The following is an 18,535-nucleotide window of genomic DNA, read 5'->3' as shown; positions in this document are numbered from 1 at the left end:
GCTAGGTAATAAGGTCTGAATATTACTTTGTTCTCTTGCTGAAGGTTGTGGCCCACACTTCATCTTGATCCACTGAATTCCAAAGATGTCAAATCTCTCATTAGTGCAGAATGCAACTCTGCAAATGTTAAGCTGACTAAAGAGCAGGTATGTCTGTTGCTGTTCTTCTGAAATGCCTTGCTGTGCTGCAGCTTTTAGTGAAAACCAGCTGTGCTGCCAGGAGAAGGCGTTCTAGTTAGGTAACTCAGGTTAGAATGCAGGTAGAGCATTTTTCATCCTGTGGCTTGTAACACAGATGGAACAGCTTCACACAAAACCAGTGCAGTGGTGCATATTGTTATAGACATTCTTTTATTCTAGAGTGATGGAAAGTTTAGCATTGTGTCATACTGTAACAGAGGCTGGCAGGGGGGAATGTGTGTTCTACCTCTTTGCCTCATCTGGAGGGATCCTAATTCTTTCAATCTTAAATTCAAAGGGGAACTTGGACTTGTTTGTTGTTGCATCTAGGAAAGCCTGCAGTGTTTCGTGCATTAGTTGTCATACAGATGGAAGCTTCTCTAGAGTGTTTGTTTCTTGTCAGATGTTTTGCTGGTGTGGTCGATGTACTCTGGAGTCACTGATTTTGTTTACGATGTTACAGGAGAAGAAGCTGGAGAGACACTGTCGTTCTGCCACAACTTGTAATGCTTTGTATGTTACTCTTCTGGGCAAAACCATTGCTTGGTAAGTTGAGGAGATGACAATGATGTTAGGCACACTACTAGATCAGAAGGCCTCAGGTCGGTTTGACAGCATTTTAAAATACATTCATTTGACACAGAGTCACAATGACACAAAGTCGGAGGTCTTCAAGAAAAGACTGGATAAGGCACTTAGTGCCATGGTCTAGTTGACTGGCTAGGGCTGGGTGCTAGGTTGGACTGGATGGTCTTGGAGGTCTCTTCCAACCTGGTTGATTCTATGATTCTATAAGTGACTCTTGGTAATTAAGAACAGTGGAGCAGTACATAAAGCTTTCTCTTTCACTGACAGCAAATGCAGTGGGAGGAAAAATCAGTGTGCAGTCAGTGTTTAGAAGCTGACTGGATCCAGATAGTTGTATTTGTCTGTCTTCAGCTCTTCTGATTTTGCTCTTTGATTCTGCTTTCTGGCTATGCCAGTTGCTTCAGTGCTTTTTAAATGCATTTGAGAACATTAGTGTTGCTTTGCTGAACAGTTTCACCCAGCTCTGCTGTGTTTACTGGTGTAGCAGGTAGTTTGCCTCGTATGGTTTTAGGGGAGGAAGGAAGTTCGGAGATTGTTTAACAGCTGAAGCTGCATGTGGTGGTTTGCCCTGTGATTTCTGCTGTGGGGCTTAATTTAAGCTTTTCTCTCGTGCGACAGAATACTTCCTAGTGGCATTGGCTTGTTACTGACCTGGATTTCATCCTGTTGAGGAGAAAGATGCATTTTTAGTTTAGAGATGTCCAGAAGGTGACAAGCTGATTGGTAATCAGTCACTTAGAATGTCCTAGGGTGCTTCATTACTCCTTGGAATGCAGTCAGTGAAGCAGCAGCATATGGCTTTGTCTTTATCCAACCTGATGTTCTTACTCTGCTCCTGCTGGGGGACAGGACACTGCCACTGCTGCAGTTACTTGTAAAAACTGGGCAATCTGTGTTTAATTTCAGCAAGTGCTCTGCACTTCTCACACCCAGCAAGAATTCAGAGCACTTCAGTCCTTTCAACTGGTTTTACTCAGCCAGATCTGATAAGCTAACCTGTGACCTTTTTGTCCTTCTGCTCAGTGCTGGAAACAGAGGAAATATTGATGAAACCCTTCAGCAGTGTTTGCAGTGCCAAGATACAGTGTCACTGTACAGGCTCGTTCTGAGATCCATTCGAGAGTCATTGCAGAGTGACAAAGAGCAAGGACTTTTGAGAGAGGTAAGCAGAGAACAATTTGTACAGGTGTTGTGTGTTCTTTCCTCTTAAGTTAAAAGTAAATGCAAACTTCTTTTGGTTCATAGATAAGATTCAGAGATTATTGTTAGGGTAGAAGGGATAGTTTCGTTAATCCAGTGTTACCTCTTTTGTAACTACAGAATGAAAGACTCTTTAACTTTCACCTAAGGTGTTGTCTCGCCAAACAGAACAGAAGTTTTCCACGCTGAAATTCCAAGAACGATACTCTGTATCATTGTTTAAAACCCACAGCTGCCTAGACAAGCCCCTTCACCCTTCTGTCCTCAGCGCTCATGGATTCATGTTCTAATAAACGAACACCAAATGGGACACTGGGGCCAACAAGTGGCTCCTTAGACTGGAGTTGCAAGAAGAGTCTGAGTAAGCTCTGCAGCAAGTGTTGCTGGCTGGCTAATGGAGTTCGTTTGCCTTCTGTAGATACTGTGTGTCATTGGTGTTAGCCACAACGGTGTGAGCGAGGCAGAGCTGATGGAACTCTATCCTGAGCTGTCTTCTGCAGTGTTAGCCTCCTTTGTTCACAGCCTGCACAAAATGTGTTTGCTGACATATGGCTGTGGTTTGCTCAAGTTCCAACACCTCCAGGTAAACTTTGTACTTCCACATGCATGCAGAGAAATCTTGCAGAGTGCTCTGTGTATCGACAGCACTTGATAAACAGATTAAATGCCTTCTCTTTCTCTCAATTGTGTTCCTTCAGGCGTGGGAGATGGTGAGGCTAGAATACATGGAAGAAGGTGAAAGTGTTATTTCTGCCTACAGACAAAAGCTAGTGGAGTATTTCACCATGCAGCTAAGGTGGGTCAGAATTCATCAAGATGTGCTGAGCTGTTTTACCTCAGTTTAGTAAGTTACTGCGGCAGAAATACTTCCCAGGCCCCTAGCTTTACGTGCAACAGTTTATTACCCATGGGTTACTTTTTAGTCTTTGGAAAGACTGGGGCCTGTGGAGGGGAATAGCTCTTCGTGAAAGTTATCACGGGAAAAGGTAGGGCAGGGCTTTATACCATATCAGTTTTTTTGTAGTAAGTGACCCTGGGGAGGAGGGGCTAACTCCCAGGAAATGATAGGAAATTAGAGGATGCTTGGAACTTGAATAAGCAGCAGAAGACCACTTATGTTGAGCTAGCAATTAGCATTTGCACAAGAGGAGGCTCAACAGCTCAACAAGTTCATGCTCAGCTTGAAAACTGATTTGCCTTTACAGTCCTGACATGATGTGTCCCAGCTGTTGGCTCCTGCCTACTGTTTCTCAGAGCATCTGCCGCTGGGTAGCAAAAATCAAGGAGGGCCACAGTGTGCCAGGCAGGGGAGACACAAAGGAGCAGGCACAGTGCCTGCCTTCTTGCAGGCACAGATTAATCCATATGGAGGAAGAGCAGCTTTTTGTAGGGTACCTGGAGATTGCAGCATCCTCTGAGGTGCAGAGTGAAGAAGTGAGAATGGAAGTCATCCAGTGGTCTGTCTGGCAGTTGTTGCTTAGGCAGTTTTCACATCAAATGGACAAGTTCTGTGAGGCCTCTCGGCTCTAATTTTGCTTTGCTTTGCTTTCAATAGTCGAGACCGAGTGACTTGGAGAAGTGCAGATGAACTTCCCTGGCTCTTCCAGCAGCAGGGTGACAAGCAAAAGCTACACAAGTGTCTTTTGAATCTGTTTGTGTCCCAAAACCTCTACAAAAGGTACAAAGGTAGACACCTTGTGTGGTTATAAACATTTCAATGCAATTTTTGTTGATGTAGATCAGAAAACAGCAGGTGCAGCTTAAAGGAGCTTAAATAGCAGAGGCCAAAATGCTAAATGCTCTTGTATAAATCACCTCCTTTTTCTGTTCTGTTACATCTGGGGGTTGGTAAAGGGATTGAGCAGCATTGGTCTCCTTAGATTCTCTCTGTTTACACTGTTGCCTGAAGACAGAACTGGTGCCTCTGGCCCTTTTCTTGTAAGCTAGTGTCGGCCTGCACAGAGGGGTATTGGAGGTAAGATGAGCTTCTTATTTCCTTGTTAAAACAGGGGACATTTTGCAGAACTGCTGAGTTACTGGCAGCTGGTTGGGAAAGATAAGAGCTCTATGGCAGCTGAGTATTTTGACTCTCTGAAAGCATATGAAAAGAGCTGTGAGGGCGAGGAGAGTATGGTCTGCCTGGCTGATCTTTATGAGACCCTGGGACGGTTCCTTAAGGACCTAGGTCTGCTCAGTCAGGTGAGTACATTCAGAGCTTGTTCTAACAGCAACGAGGCCAATGGAGCAGAATTCAGTGTGTGCTTTCTATTGCAGCTGCTAATGACTGTACTGTAGAGGGTTCTGCTGCTGCCATCATACCTGAGCTTCCTCGTTGCAGGCCGTGGCTCCCCTGCAGCGCTCTCTGGAGATTCGAGAGACTGCGCTGGATCCAGACCACCCGAGGGTGGCACAGTCCCTCCACCAGCTTGCTGGGGTCTACGTGCAGTGGAAGAAGTTTGGCAATGCTGAGCAGCTGTACAAGCAGGCGCTGGAGATCTCAGAGAACGCCTATGGGGCTGAGCACCCACGGGTGGCCCGTGAGCTGGATGCGCTCGCCACCCTATACCAAAAGCAGAACAAGTAAGCCCAGTGACACCCACGCTGTCCTTTCCTTTGCAGGGGGACAAAAGCACACCAAACAGTTCCTTGCTGAAGCCACTGCGCTCTTCTGGGTCTTCTTGAGAGTTTCATAACTTCTAATGCAAACTGTGAGCACCCCTCTGTATTCTTGTAGCAGGCTGCCCAGTGGGGAGCAGCTTTTGTGCTTAGCTTTCAGAAACATCTTTGAACAAACTAGAGATAAAAGAGCGTCATTATTTGCTCCTAAGCTTTTTGGATGTCCTTATCTTTCACAAAAAGTCAGAATTTCTTCAAGATTCTTAAATTTTCCTCAGACTTGCATATTCAAGTAACTTCCCAGAACACACAGTGATGTGGCATTCTTTCTAACACTGTCAATGCTGTTACCAGATATGAACAAGCCGAGCAGCTGAGGAAAAAGTCCTTCAAAATACGCCAAAAAGCAGCCAGGAGGAAAGGCAGCCTGGTAAGGAAGTGGTTGGTGCTCCATGAAAATGCAGGGCTTGCTGTAGCTCAGCTAATCTGAGGCTTGGGTGCTTTTGATAATTAGGGGGGCTTAGGTAGTGAAGCAGCCTCACAGAAGCTGTGGTGGCTGCCCTTTCAGCTCTGCTGGGTGTGCAGATGGATCACTACCACTGATGGAGTTGAGAGAAGTAGAGGAGTCCTAAAAAGGTTTGTACCTTTCGGGGGTGCAGAGCTGCTGCTACCATTAGCTGTCAAAACGGCCACGGGAAAAGGAGCTCTGCAGAACAACTGAGAAACGCTGCTGAGCACAGTGCTTACTGTGGTACATAGTCCCAGGAATCCTGTTAGCTGCCATACTGGGGTTTGCCTGTTTTCTTTCTGTGCCTTTCAGCCACAGCCTTCCTGTTGTCATTCTTGAGCTATGGGGTGGTTTGCTGCGTGGAACCTGCACTGCAAGAGTTCAGACAGTGACTCCAGAGTCCTTGTGGCTCCTGTGAAAAGCCACACAATTATTGCTGTTGCCACAGTGCTTAAACTACTTAGGATCAAGAAGATTGTGTCCATCTTTGTAATCAGTTCTGCTGCACAAATGTGGTTTTATTTAGACTGCAAAGGTCAAGAATAGGTGGAGTGTGTAACAGTGGCAGCAGCTTTGCTTGTCATTCATGGTGCATGTGAGCATGAGCTCCGCAGCCCATTTTGCAAAGACCCCTGTGTATTTGTGTATGGCATTTAGAGTAGGAGGTTAATTGAGTTTAGAGCTTGTAAAGCTAGCAATCCGATGTGAGAGTTTGCAGGTTAGCATGGGTGACAGAGGGAGAACAGAGCTGCGTGGCAACACAGTAACTTTGGTTTCCTCAAGCATGCTTGGCGAAGGGCACTGTAAACACCTGTGTGTCCCTGAAAACAGAACTCGAGCAGGATTACTGTGCTCCTCTGGTGCCAAACTGAGCCTTCTAATTTGTGCCTTCAGTTGTACACTTTAAGAGTGGTGGTGATGGGATTGCCTTGTGCTTTGCTGTAGTGTGGCTTCGCTCTTCTGCGTCAGAGAGCCCTGCAGCTGGAAGAGCTCACTCTGGGCAAGGATACACCAGATACTGCTCGAACTCTCAATGAGCTCGGAGTCCTCTACTACCTGCAGAACAACCTTGAGTAAGTTGTGCCACTTGTGACACATCTGCTGCATGTTCTCATAGATCTAAAGGGAAGCAGAGCACTGAATGTGGAAGTGTGACCACATACTCATCATAGTGCCAGTCTAAGCTGGCTGCTTGGGAATAGTGGCAAACAGAATGTGTATGTCTGTCAGGATGACAAACCACCTGGTTACGATGGATGATGCCAGCCCCTGACATTCTGTGAACCTTTGCCTCAGATTCTACCCCTGGTCTATCCGTGGAATGACTGTCAGTGGGGTGATTTGAATAAGAAAGGGTGAATTGCATAGTTGAAGGTGTGGGTTGAGTTACAGAAGTGTAAAGCTTGCTGGAATGTGCTGGCCTGCTGTTCCAGCCTCTTACAGGGGCTTCCAGCCCGGCTGAGTCTCTGCATGCTGATGGTTAGCTGCCTCAGGACCACATCTGGGCTGTGTGAAGGGACTGTGCTGGCATTTGGATATGCTGAGGAAAGGCTGTTGCCAGATGGCAGCAGCTGTGCAGCTTCCAAGGCTGAGTTTGTTCTGTTTCAAACAGCCACTCGAGCTTGTGCAGATGTTTCCAGCTGTAAAGCATCACTGAAATGTGTTCTGTAGGACAGCAGAGTTGTTCCTGAAGCGCTCCCTGGAAATGAGAGAGAGAGTCCTGGGACCCGAGCACCCAGACTGTGCCCAGTCCTTGAACAACCTGGCAGCTCTCTACAACGAGAAGAAGCATTACGACAAGGCAGAGGAGCTCTATGAAAGAGCCCTGGACATCAGGAGGAGAGCCCTGGCTCCAGATCACCCCTCCTTGGCTTACACTGTGAAGCACCTGGCAGTGCTCTACAAGAAGATGGTAAGCATAGGCCTGCTGCTTTTGCTCTCCACTGCAGCTGACTGCTGTGTGTTGTTAGTGCTCAGCCCCACAGGAGTAGGGTATGGGAGTTCTGTCAGCTGCTGGTGTTGCACCCCTGGCCTTCCTATGTGCTCTGTAGTCACCGCAGGTAATTTCTGGTTAGGCTGAAGCCAGCGTTCTGCTGTAGGAGGGAAGCTTTTTCCAGACGCATGGGACTTCCCCACTGTTAATGTACAAAGAGAAACAGGCCTAGGTGAGGCACACTTCAGCTGGGGCTTGAATGTACTCAGTATTTGGGGAAATTAGGTCCTAAGAAAGACTGATGGTAAAGGGACTGATGGTAAAGGTAACTAGTTTTACTTGGATGAGCCCCCCTTCCAAAACAGAGAGTAAACAGAACCCTCTGTTTTGGAAGGGGGGCTCATCCAAGTAAAACTAGTTACATCTGCAAGGCTTTTAATTTCCAGTAGACTTCACTGCTGGCATTTGGGTGCAAGGCAGCTGAATGCCTTTTCCTGGTCCCCCCAGGGCAAGCTGGAGAAGGCTGTTCCTCTGTATGAGCTGGCGGTGGAGATTCGGCAGAAGTCCTTTGGCCCCAAGCACCCCAGTGTAGCGACTGCTCTGGTCAATCTGGCTGTGCTCTACTGTCAGATGGTGAGTCTGAGGTGCCTGGCACCTTTGTCCCTCCTGCCTGAGGGGTTTTAGGATTTGTACTTTAGTTGCAGACTAGAAAGTATTGCTTATGCAAGATTCAAAGGTGATGCAATCAACTTATTGACTTGTCTATGTGGGCTACTTGATACTGAACTGGATCAAGCACTGGGGCCTTCTCTCCATGTCACGCATTGACTCTGGTTCTGTGTATTCTTTTCTGACCCTTCCTTCTACTTGATATGACATTATAGTCAGAATTGGAACAAGAATTACTGGTCAGCCTCTCGTGTTTTTCCTGGGGTCTCTGAGTTATTACTGGTTATGAGGTCTTGAGCAACCTGATCTAGTGGGTGTCCCTGCCCATGGCAGGGGGGTTGCAACAGGATGACCTTTAAGGTCCCCTCCAATCTGAACTATTCTGCAATCCTGTGAACTCAGTGAATTCCTTGCTTGCCATCCATAGGAGTGTGCTGTGGATTGTCTTCTGTTTCTGCACTCTGCATATCTGGTTTCAAACAGGGATTAAAGGTGCTTCGGGTAAAGCCAACGAGCATTTGGGAACTCAGCACTTCAGGACTGAGCCTTTCAGAAGTGCCTAGGAAGCCCGGGTGGGAACTGCAGTCGCAGGCAGAAGTCAGTCACTTTGACAGTCTCGGTATCAGCCTCATCTTGATGTCAACACTGTCAAATGTGTGGCTGTGCAGCTAGACCATGCTGATACCCGGGGGGGGAAAAGGAGAGCAAATGTAATGCACATCTCTAACAAACAACTTTCTGCTCCCCAAAGAAAAAGCAGATTGAAGCTCTGCCTCTGTATGAGCGTGCACTAAAGATTTATGAGGACAGCTTTGGCCACATGCATCCTCGTGTGGGGGAAACTCTGAAGAACTTGGCAGTGCTAAGGTAAGGCTCTCTGGTGAGCTCTGCGAAAGCTGATTGCTGTCAGATCGCTGCCTGAAGCAAAGGAGCCCTGACTGCATGGTGTGCATTTCAGTTTCAGTGTGCTGAGCCTTGTTCCATTGGTTTGAACTTTGTTTTTCTCTCTTCTCCAAAGCTATGAAGGAGGAGACTTTGCGAAGGCAGCTGAGCTGTACAAGAGGGCCATGGAAATAAAAGAGGCAGAGGCTCTGCTGGTAGGTGGGAAAGCAGCTTCTCGGAACTCCTCGAGTGGAGATGCCTTCAGCTTGAAAAGCACATTGTCACCAAACATCTTCCTGGAGCCTGGGCAGAGGTGACCACCACTGCTCGCAGCGGAAGCACTGTAAAGCAGGTGTACGCGTGTTAAGGCAAATTGCTCTTCCCAGGATAACAAACTGCTTTGGGGCTGACACCTGTCTGCAGTAAGGACAGGGAAATGAATGGTCAATGCACAGATACACAGGGCAGGCACTAGCTCCAGTTATAGCTGGTACTAAACCCTGCACCTGAGAGCTCTCTGCCCAAGTGCCAGCATTACAAGTTCAGTTGAGTCAGCTGTGTATGCTCCATGGGGCAGTTCTTCCTTCTGTGTTGTGATAGCCTGGCTTAGAGGAGTTGTGTGGCTGTTCCAGCAACCCTTTCTGCCTGTTCTGAAGCGTCTGGAAGTTGTTTCTAAAGAAGCAGTGGTTTTAGAAAAGTGACAATAGTGTCCCACTCAGTTCTGTCTGCAGGGTCACTTGAGATGCAGGCGAACTTACTCTCCAGGGACTCATGCACAAATCAGTGGTCTCCTTGGAAAGCTGCTATGTCCCGTGAGATCATCATGGACAGGGAAAGCTGCTGTCAGATTCAGCTGTGCTCAGCAAAACACGGGGATAAGGTGACTGACTCAATGCCCTGCTGGTAACTTTAAGCAGTACTTCCACACTGAGTATGACTGAATCCTTTAAATGTTTGTTTTAGCTGTAAAACCGAAGTGATGCAAAAGAGTCTGCCAACAGGTAAAGAAATATTAATCCCATCTACCTGCCTCTTGTCTTGCTTGGTACCAGTCAGCTGGAGGAACCAGTTTGGACTCTGGTTCCATGTGGTTGCCCAGGGAGGTGGTTGAGGTCCCATCCCTGGAGCTATCCAACATCAGGCTGGACAAGGCTCTGAGCAACTTGCTCTAGTGGAGGATGTCCCGGCTGACTGCAGAGGGGGTGGGCTGGATGGCTTTTGGAGGTCACTTCCAACTCAAGCCCTTCTATAATAACATTCATGATATAAAAGAACCTTCCAGGGTTTACAGATTGTCAAACAAAGCTGTCCCAGACCATGCCAGCTGGCTCTGTTAAAACACAAAAGCCAGACCTTTCCTCTTATGCTTTACAGTCACAGATGTGCTGGTACAAATGCCTGTGTAATTAAACCCCTGCAAACCTCCTTTTGAGTGCTGTTTATTTTTCAGTCACTGTAACCACTGGCACATAGAGTCAGCTCCGTGTGTTTTCTTCCTCTATATACAAACTGAAAGGCTGAAAGCAACATGAGGACAGCCTCTGAGCTGTTCTCCTCACACAATGCTGCCTCTAACAGGCTGTGCCTCCTTGGCTCATTTCCTGCTGAGTGTTTGGACACTGCCATGCTGAGAATCTGAATTTTACAGCAGCACAACTCCCCCTTCTAAAGCAGTGGGCAGACAAAGCCAGGCTGGCTCCTGCCTGCCCCTCTACCTTACTTTTGAGGTGGAGCTGTTAAAGAGAAGTGGAGGTTTAAAAAAAGACGTCTGGTCCTCAGTCCATTGTCACTCAAACTCTTCAGCACCTCTGGCTACATGTTTCTCATTTTGGCCATGAGTTCTTCCAGGCTTTCTTCAGCCTCTGCTGCTGTTTCCTCAGGTAGAAAATCCTCTTCCTATTGGGAGGAGAAGAGTGGCAATAAAAGAACTCCACACAACAAAGCTTTATTACTGTGATACCAAACTATCTGCCCAAGATTAGGCCCAAGTGACCATAAGCTGAACTTATTCTGTCTAGGAGTGAGAATGTTCTGGCTGCAGCACACAGGTGCCATGATCCATGGGTGTGCTGACTGCTCTTTAACTACACAGAGTTCTTTGAAAGCAAACATGGTAAAAATTCATGAGTCACCAAAACATCAGCTGAGAAATTCCCACTGGCTGTCCCTCCCCACCCCTAACTGCAGTCATTCCTGCACCCTCAAACCCACAGCCACACTGGCATCACACCTAGAGAGATGATCTCTCACAATCACAGAGCAGAGGGCACTGGCTGGAGGTACCCTGGGACAGGTTCACTGCACTTGGTCAAGATGCAATCTTAGCTCAGGTCTAAAGGGTCAGCAAACTGGCAGATACTGCAAGTCTAACCTGCAGTAGTGCATGCCACAGAACCACCTCACCTTGTCTGGGATAGTGTACGCTACGGTAATTCCCTCAGGAAGCTCCGGCACGGGGCCAGATGCAGCCTTCAGCTCTTCCTCTGAAGTTTCTGATACCAATTCGATGCCTTTGCATTAAAAGGAATCAAGATCTCCATTAAAAATCGGAAGAGAATGTTCTTTGCTCACTGTTAGCACATTAGCAGGAAAACAGCAGCTGCCTCTCTGGAACAGAAACAATTTAAAGGCAGGAAGAGCTCTGATTTCAGTGCTTCTGTCCCACCATCAACTTAAAGCTTCTTTACAGGCTGTGATATAGTTCTGGTACAGGTAACTTAGGAGCACAGGCTTCCTTGTCCTTGCCATGTACGTACCACCCTGAAAACACTTGTCCCAGCAGTCAGCTGACTGGCATGTCCTGACACAAAGTACACATCCATACTGAAATGGTTCTGTCAAACATGCTGACTGTTTCTGAAGGCAATTCCTGCTAATTTAAAGCCCTTGGGAGAACACAAACTCCCATGGGCTGCCTCAGCAAAGCACTCGTGGCAATGACAAAAGGCCTTCAGTCCTACAGTTAAAAGGAATACATGGTGAAGACATATTTCAACCACCTTCTGAGCACGTTTTTCACTCAGCCAGCCTAACCCTTGCCCACCACACTAAAACTCATCAAGATGAGGTACTCTTCCTGTCAGAAGCTGTGAAAAGGCAGCAGGAATTATACAGTGAGAGGTACAAAACCCAGGTACCATAAGAAGTCCTTGTCCCACCCAAAACAGACTAATTGAGTGTGTCCTGGGAACACCTTCTAGCCTCCAGCAAGCTACTTACCCCAGTCATTGTCTTCGTGGACTATTTCTTCTTCTTGGACAGTTACTTCATGTTTGGGTCGAGCAGCTTCTTTTTGCTGAAGGAAAGGCACCAAAGGTTCAAAAGCACCACATGTGCAGCAGTGCCACTGCCAACAGCAGCAAAGACCAGCTCTGACAGCCACACCTCTTTAGGCAGTTACGACATGGAGTCACCATTTAGGACTGTGTTAGGCATAAAAGGCAAGATACCTGAAAGTCCAAGAATCCCCAGGCCCTTAACACTCAAAAGCATGACTGCCAGAAAGGCTGAGCCATCAGTGCAGGACAAAACAATACTTACTGGCTACCCATTTGCAAGCCAGCTGCCTGCCCGTTGCTTTAAGAGACCTTGCAGCTCCTGCATTTTTGGACACACATGCAACCTTCTGAAGCCAAGGCTGCAGCAGCACAGGAATTTCTTTTGCTACAGACCTGTAGCTTGCTTTTTTCTAAAGACTTTAAGAACGATTTGAAATAAAAATCAACCAACAAAAATCCAACCCCAAATGTTTTTACCTTGTAATTCTCTTGCTGTTTTCTGCAATTGTGGTCACTACATTGTGGATTTGGCTTCATAGACATAGTTGGAAAGAAATCCTGCATGGCATTGTATCCCAGGTAGTAACTGACTGTGCCAAAGTCTAACAGGTATCTAGAAACACAAAGAGAAAAAGCAGGGCCTCACAAACGGCTGCAGGCCTAGAAACTCAGGTGCTGGAGGAGCTTTTCCTCAGTGAACTTTCAGGACACACTTTCAAAACAGTGAATTTGTAAAGAGTTACTCTAATTGTCCTCAAGCAACCTGCAGTCATCTGACAACAACATAACCTCATCAAGGTGCTTGTGGTACAGGTGCTTGAAAGCCTCAGGTGCCCTGTATTATGCAGGGAGAGCTTTCAATAGCCCATCAGAACCAGTTCAGCCATCTCTACCGCAGAGCCACATTAGCAAGGAAAGGAAAGATGCAAACGAAGCTGCAATGTTTGCAGTTTCATCTAGGCCACCTATCAGCAGAGCTGAAATGGCACTGAGCTGTTTGCAGGAACAGTAGTAGCAGACAGTATTTTTATTCTTTGGAACTAGACAAAACCAAGCCAAGGCTAAAAGCAGACTCAGGTTGTGTTCTCCAGGACCCTTGTAACACACAGTGCCTCATTTTGACAGGGAGCACAAAGCTGCTCAGGTGTCTTCCTGGCTGGTCTGTGGAGCCATAGGCTGCTCTCTCAGCAGGGGTCATGTCACAGTACTTCCAGAAAATACTAAAACACATCACCCTGCTACACAGCCACCTGGATTCACCTCGGGTTTTTACAGGACACACACCAGGAGAAATGCAGATTTATGCTTTCTCCATGCACACCATTGCAAAATCAGCACTGTAGCATTTTACTGTGTAATGATGTCAAATGGGAGTGTGTTTAGATGTATCACAGGATATTAGGGGTTGGAAGGGACCCAAGGAGATCACTGAGTCCAGCCCCCCTGCTAGAGCAGGACCACACAATCTAGCACAGATCACAGAGAAACACGTCCAGGCAGGCCTTGAAAGTCTCCAGGGAAGGAGACTCCACAGCCTCTGTGGAGAGCCTGTTCCAGTGCTCTGTGATGATGTCGAACTAAAAAAGTAACATTGTGTGTGTATGCAGTAGGGCAGAGTCCTAGGAAAACTCAGAAGGCTCTTCCTTACCCCTGAAAACGTCTGTTAAGAACAGGAGCTTCAAAGCAAGCCCACTATGATCCAAGCCCCGTGCAGTGGAGCCAGGACCTCTAGGCAACAAAGAAACCAGACCCATCCTTGGGAATGTTCCTTCAGGCTTCTTTCTCTCGTGGTGCTGCACATCTTGTAGCAAGGACTCAGTCACTTACTTGAGTACGTTCTGTACCAGAATGCCTGCCACGACCCCCATGGTTGTAGGCAGGCTGGCTGCACAAACTCCCTCTCGCTTTAAGGTCTTCTCGTCGATGTTCGCGGCAACTACAAGTGGAGGAGCACACTGAGGGCGAAGGGAGAAAGGCAGTTGAGACAAAGTGGCAAAAAAGAGCGCAGCTCAGACCGAACGCTCGGCACCCCACGGGGGTGCCAGGAGCACGCTCAGCAGCCAGCTGTCTGCACGCCCCTGAGGCACCGCCACCGAGCCCAGCACGCAGCGCATACCGCGAAGCAGGCCGTGCTGCCAGGGACCATCAGCTGGATGTGCCCCGACACCGCGTTCTCGCTCACTCCAGACTCCATCCACGTTTGTCCCAGCTCATTGCAGGCCTTACAAACACAGAAGCACACACATCACTGCTGCCGAAGGTCAACGAAAGAACAGGACCAAACAACGTAAACAGAGCGATGAAATACCTTGACCTTCCTGCTGTCAGACACAAAGGCTGTGCTCAGGAAGAGCAACATGAGAAGGCTGAACAAAAACTTTTTCCAAGGACTCATTAAAGCTGTCCTCCTGATGCCAGTCCTTTGTGCTTTCCCCAGATGTTGGAACAAACTCAGGCTTTAGAACCAAAGCAGTACAGAATCTAACTGCACAAAGCACTTCTAGAGGCACAGACAGAGCACACCTGTGTACCTTCAGTGCACACCATTTGTGGGTTGGATTAGCTGAGGATAACAGAGAAGAGGCTTTTGGCACCCTACTTTGGCTGCTACTGCTATAGAGAAACCAGATTGATCAGGTACAGAGCCTCAAGACACTGTTAGCATGCACAAAGTCCTGTGAAGTGCACAATTTGCTTTAGTCTTAAAAAAAGTTTTTAAGATCTAACAAAGCAGGCCTTGAGAATAGCTTTATAGAAACAAGATCACCTGGAGAGACAGGGAGTGACAGGAGTGACACTTCCCTCTTCACCATTAGCTACTACTGACTTCAACATGCTACCCCTTTATTTGCATACACAGGATATGCATTGTAGGAGTGGGTAAAAGCTCAGATGCTATTTCATTAAGTCAAGGAGGGAATTTTGTAGTGGGCTCTTGCTAAGCTCCTGCCTCTTCTGTAGGCCCCACAGTTCCTACCACCATTCAAGGAGAAAAGCATCTTCCACAAGCTGCCAGGGCTTACCGTGTTAATAGCCATGCGAGCTTCGAAGTTGTCCACACAGCTGAGCACGAGATCCACAGGCTTCCCCTCCTCCAGGGCTCCCTTACTGAGAGAAGTGGCACAGGTTGGCATAACATTGCCAGCAGAACAGAACGCCACCATGGCAGCCAGCGTGCTGCATCAGAGTGCAGGAGCATGTCTGCTTCTAACAACACCTGTGCAAACGCACAACAGAACACAACTGGCACTGCGGAGCTGCAGGAGAAACAAGTGTGCTGCAGCTGGGAGTTAATGCAGAACTGTGTCTTTGTCCAACAGCACTACAGACGGGAAAAGCAATTCTCTGTGACATCTGCTGGACACTGTTTTCCTTCTTTGTCTTACAAAGCACACCTGAAACTGCTCCACAGCGCCCCAGATAGGCTCCAATCTGATCTGTACACAGGGAAAAGCCTGCAAGACCTGCAGCTGCGGTTAGAAATCCGCAGACACTAAGAGAAAATGCAGGTGTGAAACAGTAAAAGGAAATGCCAGCTCCAGAGAAGAGCTCTCGGCAGGAATGGCTTCACACAGACACGTTGCCCACGGGTTTCCAAGTGAATCATCCAAGTGAAAATCCACCTGACAGGAACAGCATAAAGCTGTCTGGAGCCACACAGCAGCAGAAGTCAGTGACATGCACTTTCTGAGAGATTTTACCTGATTCTATCCATGAAGTGTTCAAAGTTGTCCAGCGTTGTAATGTTGTAGTTATGTACTTCAAATTGAACATCAGGATTAATATTCCTTATGGAAGAAATAAGTTCAGTCAATATTAATAAACACAATCACTTCCACTCTACTCCCTAACTTCACAGGTGCTGCTACAGCCTCATGCTTGCAGTCTGAAGTATGGCATACTGCCAGACTGATCACAACTCTGCAGATCTAAGTTATACCTCAGAGTATGCTCTGCTGCTTGCACTTTGCTTAATCCAGCTTGGTGAGGTTGGAAGAAGAGTCTGTTCATGTTTGCCAGCTCCACTTTGTCATAATCAAACAGCAGCAGCTACAAGAAGATTGTATTAACAGATGTGAATCTCCAAAAACTCTGCAGCCAGAGCACCACAAGGCAATCTAACCACCAATGCTGATCCTAAACCCAACAACATTCCTCCCTGCTGCCCTTCACATGTATGCTTCACATACAAAAGGTACCAACATGCTAAGGCTGTGACAGATGAATTCCAGCAGCCGTCGGAACTGATTCCCTAGGCATGGAAACCACTTAATAAACAGCACTTTTCAGCTCATGACCTAAGGCTGTTCCACAGAGCACCCGCATGAACACTGTCCCCTTTGTGATCACATCCCTGCTTGCTGTTAGGGCATGAACCAGAGATGTGCAGTCACTTCCCCTTGCTTTGGCATGCAGATCTTTGAACACAAATCCCTTATACCTCAACAATAACAGCGACCATGATGCCTGTGTAAGCCCCAAATCAACTGTCCACTGCCCTTTTCTGTGCCTAAGGTCTACAGGAAATGCTCCTTCAGAGGAAGGGTGAGTAGACTCTTCAACCAAAACTTACATCACCTCTGCATTAATAAACTTCTTAAAGTTCAGAAAGAAAATGGAAATTGGGAATAGAAAGCTTCTGAGCCACTCCCCAGGTTCCTTCTTTGAAGAAGAATCCTGTCTATGAACTCTGGCAGCTCTTGTTATCTGTACATACATCAGATTATCTGCAACTGCTGCTGAATTTTCAGCTCTGACACACAATGAATGGATGTTTGTGATGAAAGCAGCTGTTTGGCATCTACCACTTCTCCATGTTACGTCAACTTGCTCCCTAACTGCAGACTTGATGTGCTATGCAAGTTGCCCCTTCTCTTGATTTGGTTTTGCTGTTGCAGTAGCCCAGTACAAAAGTTAGCTAGATGGGCCCACATGAGAGCAGACAGCATCCGAATGAGAACCATCCATGTGACATGGGATTAAGCCCTACGTAAATCAGTTTTGTGGTGTTTAGCCAAGTGTTGTTCTTGAATGCTTTCCTCATTGTGCTTTTTCACCTGGGCAAATCAATGGAGTGAAAAGGAATCTAAGCCCTCAGGAAGCAAACTGGCCACTTACTGCAGAGAGGCAGAAGCAAACTCTCATTACCTTACCAATGCCACACCTTGTCAGCATCTCAGCAGTCACGCTGCCAACGCCACCCACACCTACCACTGCGACCGTGAAGGTTCGGATCTTCTGCAGGGAGAAACAAGGCGGCAGCGTACCACACGAGTGCGACCGCGCACCACGCGCGAGGCCGGCTCAGCGCCCGCGGAACCCTACCTCATAGTCTTTGACAATTCCCATCCTTTTTAAGGCCATCAAGCGGCTAGGAAGAAAGACAGCAGTGTTACACAGAAAACGCTCTCTACCTTCTAACAGCAAGCTTGCTTTGCAGGCATTCAAAACCACTTCTGCTTTACAAACAGCTCAACCAAGCACCAAACTGAAGCCTGCTGTTCTCACTGCAGTTGTGACTGCCAGATAGATACACTCTCAGCAGGACAGTAGATGTTCTCCTACTAGCAACAGCAGCGGAGTGCTGACCCTGCAAACCTCCCGTACTTATTCAGATGGGCTGAAGAACACCAGTGAGACCGGCAGGGCCCACAGCTAGCTTGTAAATGAAGCCCTGATGGCCACAACAAAAGCCTACACATTTTTCTTGAACCAACTGTATGGCAGCAGGCTGGTGCTGACTCTTCCACTGCTTCCTGATCAAGTTGATTAATTCCAACATACATTAAAAAACAGTAATTGCAGAATATCAGATTGTGAGAGTAAGCAGAAGAATTTTAAACCAACATTTTATGCTGCTTATTGCCTGTTTTTCAGGGAAAGTATCAATGAAAGTAAGGTATCAACTTGTACCAATGCAATTCATCCCGAGAAACACCCCAAAGCATCAGATTTCCAATGCCATTGAGTATTAGAGGAGGTCCCAGGTGTTCGAGACTTCCAGATGCTCAAAACTCTACAATAGGTAAGTCAGAGGAGTAAGACCTCAGATAACACTAACACCTGTCCCGTTTATTACCAACTGTGATGAAAAACTCAAGAGTATCTTAGAGTCTCTCTCTTTCCCTCTCCACTGCCCACCTGCCTGCAGCATTGCCCTGACATCTTTCCAGTCCCATCCCACTTCCACACGCCTCCTCCCCTTTACCAGGGTCACTGCTCCCACCCACGGCCCGAGACCCCATGGCCCTCCCTTCAGAGCACCAGAGCTCGCTGCCCAGATCGGTTCTGGAGTCCACTTCTCTGGAGATCTTCGAAACGCACCGGGACGCGATCCTGGACAACGTGCTCTAGAGCCCACTTTACGGTGAGGCAGGACTCGCTCATCTCCAGCGGTGGCTTCCGAGCCCTGTCATTCGGGGATCCCGCTGCTCCCCACCCTATACACCCTGAGTCGGCCTCTGGGCCTCTCCCAAGCCCCGGCCGCACCTGTAGGGGTTGGAGTCGGTCACCTCCGGGCTCATGCTCTCGATGCGGGCCCGCGGCGCCGGCCGGCCGCCCCTCTCTCGGGCCAGCTCCTCCTCCAGCTCCCGCACCCGCCGCTCCAGCCGCTGCAGCCGGCCCGGCTCCGCCATCACAGCGCCACGTCGGCCGCCCGAGCCAGCTTCCGGCAGCGCCCGG

The 18,535-nt window shown here is 47.9% G+C and overlaps 2 protein-coding genes across 6 annotated transcripts in view; one reads left to right on the top strand and one right to left on the bottom strand.

Annotated features, from left to right (window-relative positions):
* NPHP3 (nephrocystin 3) overlaps positions 1-10,001 on the top strand; it is a 20,575-nt gene extending 10,574 nt beyond the window's left edge. For 2 of the 3 annotated variants that reach the window (XM_064169852.1, XM_064169851.1), the window contains 14 exons: positions 45-147; positions 644-726; positions 1,792-1,930; positions 2,387-2,551; positions 2,667-2,764; positions 3,524-3,646; positions 3,978-4,167; positions 4,307-4,548; positions 4,939-5,014; positions 6,038-6,165; positions 6,764-7,004; positions 7,533-7,658; positions 8,446-8,561; positions 8,713-10,001. In XM_064169852.1, the coding sequence (XP_064025922.1) occupies positions 45-147; positions 644-726; positions 1,792-1,930; positions 2,387-2,551; positions 2,667-2,764; positions 3,524-3,646; positions 3,978-4,167; positions 4,307-4,548; positions 4,939-5,014; positions 6,038-6,165; positions 6,764-7,004; positions 7,533-7,658; positions 8,446-8,561; positions 8,713-8,893 (2,011 nt within the window). In that variant the 3' untranslated portion in view covers positions 8,894-10,001. Of the gene's footprint in view, positions 1-44; positions 148-643; positions 727-1,791; positions 1,931-2,386; positions 2,552-2,666; positions 2,765-3,523; positions 3,647-3,977; positions 4,168-4,306; positions 4,549-4,938; positions 5,015-6,037; positions 6,166-6,763; positions 7,005-7,532; positions 7,659-8,445; positions 8,562-8,712 lie in introns of those variants that run through there. The other variant, XM_064169853.1, reaches the window with a different exon arrangement.
* Positions 10,000-18,535, bottom strand: UBA5 (ubiquitin like modifier activating enzyme 5). 3 transcript variants are annotated; one of them, XR_010308096.1, is made up of 13 exons: positions 18,344-18,535; positions 17,180-17,225; positions 17,003-17,092; positions 15,795-15,904; positions 15,556-15,642; positions 14,878-14,962; positions 13,971-14,075; positions 13,682-13,809; positions 12,332-12,467; positions 11,796-11,871; positions 10,980-11,086; positions 10,200-10,472; positions 10,000-10,145 (listed from the first exon to the last, which is right to left on the bottom strand). XR_010308096.1 is itself a non-coding variant. In XM_064169867.1 (12 exons), exons 1-12 carry the CDS (start codon positions 18,487-18,489, stop codon positions 10,389-10,391), a joined length of 1,200 nt encoding a protein of 399 aa, XP_064025937.1. In that variant the 5' UTR covers positions 18,490-18,535; the 3' UTR covers positions 10,000-10,388. The 3 variants fall into 3 exon arrangements, 2 of the variants coding, with proteins under 2 accessions (XP_064025937.1, XP_064025938.1); XM_064169867.1 differs by having other exon boundaries at positions 10,000-10,472; XM_064169868.1 differs by having other exon boundaries at positions 10,000-10,472; positions 17,066-17,092; positions 18,344-18,534.

Source organism: Pogoniulus pusillus, chromosome 32, assembly GCF_015220805.1.
Source record: "Pogoniulus pusillus isolate bPogPus1 chromosome 32, bPogPus1.pri, whole genome shotgun sequence".
NCBI classification, from domain to species: domain Eukaryota; kingdom Metazoa; phylum Chordata; class Aves; order Piciformes; family Lybiidae; genus Pogoniulus; species Pogoniulus pusillus.
This window is presented reverse-complemented; position numbering and strand designations above follow the sequence as displayed.